Here is an 8,563-nt window from a genome sequence, read left to right as displayed (position 1 = left end):
GGTTCCTGTGATTCTCACTTCCTAGCTCCAGGAGCTCCTGCCCCTCTGGCTGCTGGCAGAGAACTGCCAGCCTGGCCTCAGCCCTGGGCTTTATGAGGGCCAGGCCCTGCCCCCTTCTGGCCAGCTGATTCTTATCAGTTGCCCTGGCAACCTGCAGCTGTGCTCATTATCTCCGCTGAGGCTCCTTATGTCCTATCAGAGCTTCTTCTCTGGCCGCTTTCCCCTGTCTAGGAGCAGGAGCACCGAGGTGCCCTGCAACACAATGGTTTCTCTTGGTTTTAGAAGAGTGTCCTTCATAATCAGCCTATAGGAGCCTACGCATGTATTTTATTAAGCCCTTAGAAAAGAATCGAGTCTGCAAGAGACAAAGCATCATGCACAATACAAAGACTCTAGTCAATTGGAATATGACAACTGCAATTGCACTGGTGTTAGCTGCTCAAGATTGGTGTGGTAACTCTTAATCAGAGGTGTCACTTCTGCCACTGAAGGCATATGGGTAGCCAATTTGCTGGGATTGAAACAGAAGAGAAGAAAATAAAACCAATCAAGCCAATAACCCACCGATAACAAACCAGTCCAGGGCCGATGAGGCTCTCCAAACTAATAAACCAGACTGAACAGTTCAATACGATAAAAACACAAAAACAAATTAAAAGGGGTGGGAATGGAGGTGAAAGAGAGGTTGCGGAGAAAGCTTACATTTCCAAAAGTGGGTAGTTAGGCGATTTAAAAGATGCTATACATAGCCACTGATGTCCAACATGAGTGTGCGCTCAGGGTGTTGATAGTTATCTGTTTGGTGCAGGTAAGTGCACAAAGATTGTACATTCCTAAGTCTAAACACCTGCTACGCAATCATATAAGACTAACAATAAAAATGAGTCATAAAACGGACACCCAAAAGGACAGTGCACTGCAGAAATTTCTTCCCAAAAATCATTTGCAAATAAGGAGTTGAAAAACTCCTTTACCGTGGAGTTTATAACATGCAATACATACAAATATGGACTTACTTGAAACTTTCTCAGCTTGCAGCTTACAATGGGGGAGATGTTTTCTGGTGCTCAGTGGGCTGAGCTTTGCTCTACGGCAAGGTTGGGTCTTTGCTCTTCTCTGGACCATATTCAGGGAATTAAGAGAGAAGCTAGAGCTCTAATTGGCAGTCACAGCTTGAACTACACAATAATGCTGTGAGTGTACAGACAACGTCTACTAAATTAGGGATGGCCTAACAGGTTTAACCAACAAATAAATAAATAAATTCTCGTTTCGAATTCTTGGCCAGATTTTCAGAGGCCCTGAGTACTCATTGCTCTACTTGACCTCAGCATGAGCAGTAGATGTTTAGCAGCTCTGAAAACAGGTTCCCTATTTGACTAGAGTCTCCATCTCCAACAGGAAGGGTTTTTTTTCCAGGGCACCAACGTTTAGCCCGTTGCTCTACTTCATATGTGACCTGACTTGGCTCCTACCTGATTGGAGTCAGGGATGCAGCTGTTGTTGTTACTGATCTGTGTAGGAGGTGGGTTGACAGAGAGCACAGCCACGTGCTGCCGCGGGGGGAAGGTGGGGGACGGCTGGATCAAAGGAGGAGTATGTCCAAAGGCTGAACTCAAGCCCCTCTGCTGACTCAGGATCTGCTGGTACGTCACGGGGTTGATGGGATGGGGGAAGCTGAATGCCGGGCTGCAATACAAATGCCAGTGAAGAAGGGGAAGTTACATGGTGGTATTAAAAAAAACAAAAAAACATTTATGTTAATGATTGATTTAGGTGAGGACAGAACTTCCCAGTGGCCACGGGGAACGGGAAAGGATGGAGAAACTAGAGTTTCATTAATCACCCTCAATAAACATTACAGAAGATTTATTATTTTGGATAAGGCAGGATATACAACTAATTAATTAATTAATTTTGTGCAGATGTGATCTGCCTTAGCTACCATTTGGTATATTTATGCATCAATATAAATATACCCACTCACATGCAAAACTGCTAGAAAGTCCTTTTCTTCCTGTGTTGCCATGCACTGCTTGCAAACATGGGACTGACATGGGCTTTGCAACAATTCAGGCTCGAAGGCTTTGCTGTACAGAACTACTTTGAAACCTTCTCAGCTTGCAGTGTGCTACAGGGGAGATGTTCGCTGGCTCACCAGGCATAAATTACAGCAGGGACACTTCACAATATTCAAAAGAGATGGCATTTGCTTTGCACTCAAGGCAAAACAGGATGCCGTGGTATGGGGGTGGTAGAATATGCAGTCCTTCAGATGCAAGTCAGATGTAAGTTCAGCTCCTATCCACATCACGGGTAACCAGAAATGATCAACATCTACTAGCTATTTGATGGCTCGTATGAAGTCCCTGATTTCAGACTTAGAGGGAGTGGATGAGGTGTCCAGAATAACAGCTGGAACAGCCAGCCTTGCAGGAAGGCCACGTCCTGAATTAGTCTCTCTTTCAGAGGTAGTTCCTCCAGAAGGGGATTAAGGCACGAAGGAGAAGTGTGGGAAACCTGCTCTGTTGCTGCCCTGGCTCTTGGCATGTGGTGTTAAACAAGATTATCATTGTCAATTTTGCACTTTAAAGAGGATCCTAAGCACATGTACAGTAGGGCTGTGTGAAATTTCACCGGCCGTTTCGTTCCAACACTGTTTTGACCAATTTCGAGGTTGAAACAGCAAAATCAGAACAAAACAAAGCCGGTCGAAATAGTCTCGAAACAATCGAGGCTGGTCGAAACGAGGCTTTCGACCATAGGCTGGGAAGTCAGTCCAGCTGGGCTGACTTCCCATCCCTAGTGCAAGATCCGGCATCCCCATCTGCTTGATCGTGCCAGGAGCGGGAGGCAGCCCAGGTGCTTCCCGGGGCCCTGCGCTTGATCGCACTGGGCCAGGAAGCAGCCCAGCTGGGCTGCCTCCCGTTCCGGTGTGATGTAGCACTGGGGATGGGAAGTCAATCCAGCTGGTATGACTTGCCATCCCCAGCACAACTCAAAATGGCATCAAAACAGCCTTTCTGTTTCGACAAAACAAAATGGAAGAGCTGTTTCGACTCAAAATGAAATTCGAGATGAAACACTGTTCCCTCGAACTGGCGAAACTCAAGGCAAAACGGAACGGTGCCGTTTCGCACAGCCCTAATGTACACACATGAATATTTTCTCATTGTTAAAGCCACAAGAGGCGCAATGCTTGCTGAACTGGTCAACTATTAGCAGTATGTTATATTTTATATATTGAAAAATATATAAATCTAATTTTTTTTAAATAACTTAGTCCCCTTCCTCCCCCATCATTATACAATTAAGGCTGGTTTTATTCAAAACCCGTTAGTGACAAGGTAAGCAAAACACACTGGGCAAAAATCACTATGATGCCCCAGTGGTTAAATAAATACAAATGACATCATACTATCTGATGGCAGGTTGCTGTAGAGCAATTGGTTTATACAAAGGAGCCGTGAGAAAAGTGACTTATAATAGTTGGCCATCCTCCCATGATGAGGTGGTCATTAGTTTGTGTCACTGCTGTCACCGATAAGCTTTTTTACTGATTAAAAATTAAAGAAGCCACACTACAAACTATTAAGAGTTACACTGTTTTATGAATGCAGCTCATTTACATAGTCTTGTTGTTAGTAGTAATAGTAAGAAGTATGAGATTTAAGATATGCCTTGTAAAGATATACCTAATGGCTCTGAATGTATTACTATGTTATTATTGAACCATATTAGCCACGATAGAAACACTTATAATAAAAAGGTTCTTCCCCTAAGGAGCTTAACATCTACATTTAAACACAGTGGACTAGATGAGGGTACAACAGATGTAGAGAACACAAGGTAATAGTGGAAGAACTATGATTTGTAGCTAAATTTTGGATGATTCTTGAAGCTGCTGCTTTAGAAATACTTTTACAATTTTACAAGTGATGTTACCCAACAAAGTAGTGTTTAAATTATTGTAACAGGTAGAAATGCCATTTTTTTTCTTTAAAACAAGATCAAAACTCTTTAGGTATCTGTGGCTTCTCTAAAGCCTTGTGTTTCTTCCCCATGCATCTACAACAACATTATTAATAGATACGAATGTACTTAACTTCACACTACTGCTAACAGCAGGAGCACAGTGCAACCCTTCTTAAGCAATCACTCAGAGGATTGGCATCAATTATTTGCCTAGGAGAAATATTTTCTAATTAAGTCTAGAGCAGAATTTCACTCAATGATCTAGATTTTTTTTTTTTAATGGGTGTTTAAAAAGTTAGGCTCCCAAGTCGATACAGGCAGCAATTTTTGAAAATCTAGGTTAATATTTGCAGGGCTACTTTGGGGATAGTCTCCTAAGGGGTGGAGGTGGGGATTTCTAATTAGGCTAGTCACACCATTTAGCAAAGCTAATTTATTGGCAGAACTGAGCCTCTTTTGTTTGGCTGCAAAGAGGTAAAAGCATATTGCAATTATTAGCAATCTGGCAAGTCGACAGTCCCATCCGGAAACAAGAAACCCATATACGGTATAAATTACTAATATAGCCATCAGTGTAGAAGAAACACATTAAACATTACTTTTCCACAAGCCAGGGTTTTCCATATTAATGTGTAACACAGAGCCCGTACATAAAAGGGATATATATTTTTGAACAGGATTCCTTGTTACCTTAGATGGGCAAACCCTGAAAGGTTTCCTTTCTGCAGCTCGAGTTCCTGACAAGGAGATAATTATGCAGACAGGAGATCAAATAAATAAGAGCCTAAATTGAGCCACTCCAACTGTTTTACCTTATTGCCCCTGCAGATAAATGGCCATACGAGCCACTTGCAGCAGAACTACTTCGGGAGTTATTAATATAAGCCACCAGGGAGTTAGGGGATGTCCTGATCATTGTTTGAAGATCAATGCTGGCATCAGACAGCGGGGATATGGAGAGGGCTCGCTTTCTGCTTAATCTTGGAGTCACCCGAGGGCTTGAAAATCTTGACACTGTAAGGAAGAGAAAAAAAAACAATCCAGTGTGTCTAGTCAGATAAAAGCAGCAGGCTTCTCCCTTCTTGTGGCCAAGTAAATGAAAGAAGTTCACAACGCTCTGCTTGATTTACTGGGAGGAAGACTTAGTCTGAGAGCATGTGGAACATTAAATGACACGCAAACCCCTAGCTGGGACTCATTTACCTTGAGAACATTTCTTAAGCCCCATCACACACACAAAAAAAGAAAAATTCATACTACGCATCTGTATTTTTTGCCGTGACAGCCATTCTTGTGGAAGAGAAGCAGCAGGATTTGGGTGCCACGACAAAGAAGCAGAGTCTTTATTGAAGCTGCTGAACTCAGAAAAAGCCTTTGTTTTTCTTTGGCTTTCTAGTGACCATAATGCTGAATTCCACTGCTGGGCTTTTGTCAAGATGCTGATTCAGCGAAGAACTTAAACACAAGCCTAACATGAAGCATGGGAGTAAGCTCATTGAAACAGATGGGACTTGCTTAAATACCTCACTGATTCAGCACCCGGAAGTCCTGAGCTTGGACGTCCACTTTCTCAGCTGACTAATTTCTGCCTTGCTGTGATGTCAGTGGCTTCCCTAATGTATGGGAGAGGAGCATCGGAGTAGTTGGTTTTGAACCAGCTGATCTCTATTCTGCAAGGGCTCTTTGCAAGTGTCATGGATCAGGGTCCCCAGGGGTGCCCATGATGCCCCTAACGGCTCCATGACCGCACCAGCTCTGCTCCGAGAGCACACTCTTGTCTCTCCTGCCACGTCTTGATGGTGAAATAATAAATTGGGAGGCTGCCCATGGGCCTTCGCGTGGCCCCAGTGCACTGAACCCCACAAAAATTCACTGGTCCTTGGGCCCTTTGCTGGATCTCACTCCCGTACTGTGCCTTAAGGGGCACCTTGAGCCTTATGGGCTAATTGCATGGCTCCAAAACCTTCCCTATACAACACCCCATGCCTCGCAGATGTTACATGTATGTTTTACCCTCTTTGAGGCCTTAGCCTACTCGGTCTCCACCCCTTTAATCTGGCTAAGCCTTCTAGCCTAGGCCCACCGTCTCATATGTCAGTCTGAGGCACTAGCTCTAATCAGTCTCTTCCTGTCACCGGGCCCCTGTATGGCTGCACCCCTCTCGGGTGCTGGGCCCATGGCCCCTATGTAGCTGTGCCCCTTAAGCGCCAGGCTTACAGCCCCCAAGTAGCTGTGCCTCTTGAGCACTGGACCCAGGGGTCTGTGTAGCTGCACCCCTTGAGCGCCAGGCCCACGACCCCATGCAGCTGTGCCCCTCAAGTGCCGGGCCCACGGCCCCATGTAGCTGCACCCCCCGGGCACCAGGCCCAAGACCCTTGTGTAACTGTACCCCTCAGGTGCCAGGCCCACAGCCCCCATATAGGTCCGCCCCTCAGGCACTGGGCCCATGGCCCCATGTAGCTGCACCCCTTAGGCACAAGGCCCACAGGCCCTTGAGTAACTGTGCCCCTCAGGCACCAGGCTATGGTCCCTTGAGTAGCTGTGCTCCTTGAACTCTAGGCCCATGGCCCCGTGTAGCTGTGCCCCTCAGACACCAGGCCCACAGCCCCCTGAGTAGCTGCGCCCCTCTGGGCACTAATGGGGTCTCCGGACCTTCCCTTTCAGCCTCATCCCAAACCTCTAGTCCAAACAACAAATCAAACATAAGCCCCTGGGATCTAACATAACAATAACAACAGAGACGGCACTTAGCAAACTTCCACCCTAGGGCAGGGTGCCTCCTAGCCTTGCGTACCCTCAGGGCTCCTGGTGCCTTACTGGAGGCAACCACCCATCTCTGGGTAGCTTTCTTGGGCAGGAGCTCCTTCACCTGGCAGTTGCCAGAGAACTAATCCTTGCCAGCCCCAGCCTTGGGCTTACCTGTGTCTAGGGCCCTGCCTCCTTCCTGTCAGCTGACCACCTGCAGGTGCTGGCTAATTACCTCATTATCCTGTTGCTCAGGCAACCTGCAGCTGTGGTGCTTTGCCTAGCCTGCAGGGCTCCCTGGCTAGGCTGCTTCTGCCCTTCAAGGAGCAGGCACATCATAGTGCCCTGCGACAGTAAGATATTCCTAGGGTTTGACGCAAAGCATCCCGTGGCCTTTGGATGAAGCGTCTCTTGCTTCGCTAACTGAAGGATAAACTGTACAGTTTGGGGCACTAACCATTATCTTGCCCTATAATTTGTACTACTCCTAACACAATGGGCTTGTGTCTTTGAGCACATCTACACAAGATGCTTAATGTCCATTGGACTAATTCTACTGCGCATTAGCGCAGGTGGCAAAAGCCATGCTAATGTGCAGTAGATTAGTCCAATGGGCATTAAGCATCACATAAAAAGCATTCATCTGTGCTAATGCGCAGTAGCACCGATTACGGCACATTAAGTTAGTACCTGTTTTTACAGGTACTAAACTTAATGCGCCGTAATTACGGCACATTAATGAACATGTAGATGCGCCCTTTGACTGGAGCTCCTAATCCATACCATAAGGGGAATGAAAAGGTTAATAATAAAATAAACCCATTCATTTTGATTCCTTAAAAAAGATAAAATGCCTATTGCCAAAGTCTTCACTCAACAAAGAGTTTGAATGAGTAGCAACAAGCTAAAACTAGAAGAGACTGGGTAAACAACAGACTTAAAAAGGGCTCATATAAATTCATTCTAATTCAATATAATTAACAGATTTATTTAGGATTGCTTCATTCGTTCCTCGCATACTTTGTTTTGAAATACTAGAGATGATGCACTGTATTCTTTATTCCAAATAAACACATTTTCAGTGCATGGTTTGAAGTTAACACTTAAAATCCCTGTAACTACAGCCCTTTTATGGGCATAAAGGGCATCTTGGCTGATGGGAATGATAACGGATCATAGTGCCATATGCTTCTCAGCATCTAGAGGAGCTGATTACAGTATAGGCTAGATGAAAATTGTGCTTTCCATCCCCTTCCCCACTTCTCCAGTCAATTACTAAACTGCTGACCAGACCTTCATCACTACTTTAAATTGGAGCAAATTTGCCAATCCAATAATTTTTTTTTTATTGACAAGCTGATGACCACATTTTTTTATTGGTATATGTTTTTATGGACATACATTTTACATAATATAAATGTAACTCTTTGGCCAGGACCCGTACAGCAATAATAAAGGCCAGGTTCAAATCTCAGCACTGAACACCAACTTTCTAAATCTGGCTTGAGCCCCGACCCAGAAACCTGGGAAAATACTAGGGTGGCTACTGGTCCAGTTTTATACTGGACTGTCCTGTTTTTAAACTCTCTGCCCCCTGTCCATTTCTAAATGAGGTACGGACTGCCAAAAGTCCTGTTTTTCAGTTCGTTGGTGGAAATCCATGTCAAACATTTGTCCTCACAATTCTATTGGCTGTGCCGAGAGGTAGGGCGATGCACAATCAGGAGGAACTTTGTGGTGGTCCTGCCCCTTGCTGTTGATTGACCAAGGGGCCTGGTGGCCCCACCCTGCACCGCTGATTGGCCAAGAGGGCCCAACCCTCGCCGGGGGGTGTCCCATATTC

The 8,563-nt window shown here is 45.3% G+C and overlaps 1 protein-coding gene across 2 annotated transcripts in view; it reads right to left on the bottom strand.

Annotated features, from left to right (window-relative positions):
- GLI2 (GLI family zinc finger 2) overlaps positions 1–8,563 on the bottom strand; it is a 104,602-nt gene that overhangs the window by 29,289 nt on the left and 66,750 nt on the right. For both annotated transcript variants that reach the window (XM_014521990.1, XM_025209354.1), the window contains exons 4-5: positions 4,788–4,989; positions 1,476–1,689 (exon numbers count right to left, since the gene is read on the bottom strand). In XM_014521990.1, coding sequence (XP_014377476.2) covers positions 1,476–1,689; positions 4,788–4,989 — 416 coding nt within the window. The remainder of the gene's footprint in view (positions 1–1,475; positions 1,690–4,787; positions 4,990–8,563) is intronic.

Source organism: Alligator sinensis, unplaced genomic scaffold, assembly GCF_000455745.1.
Source record: "Alligator sinensis unplaced genomic scaffold, ASM45574v1 scaffold1133_1, whole genome shotgun sequence".
Lineage (NCBI taxonomy): Eukaryota > Metazoa > Chordata > Crocodylia > Alligatoridae > Alligator > Alligator sinensis.
This window is presented reverse-complemented; position numbering and strand designations above follow the sequence as displayed.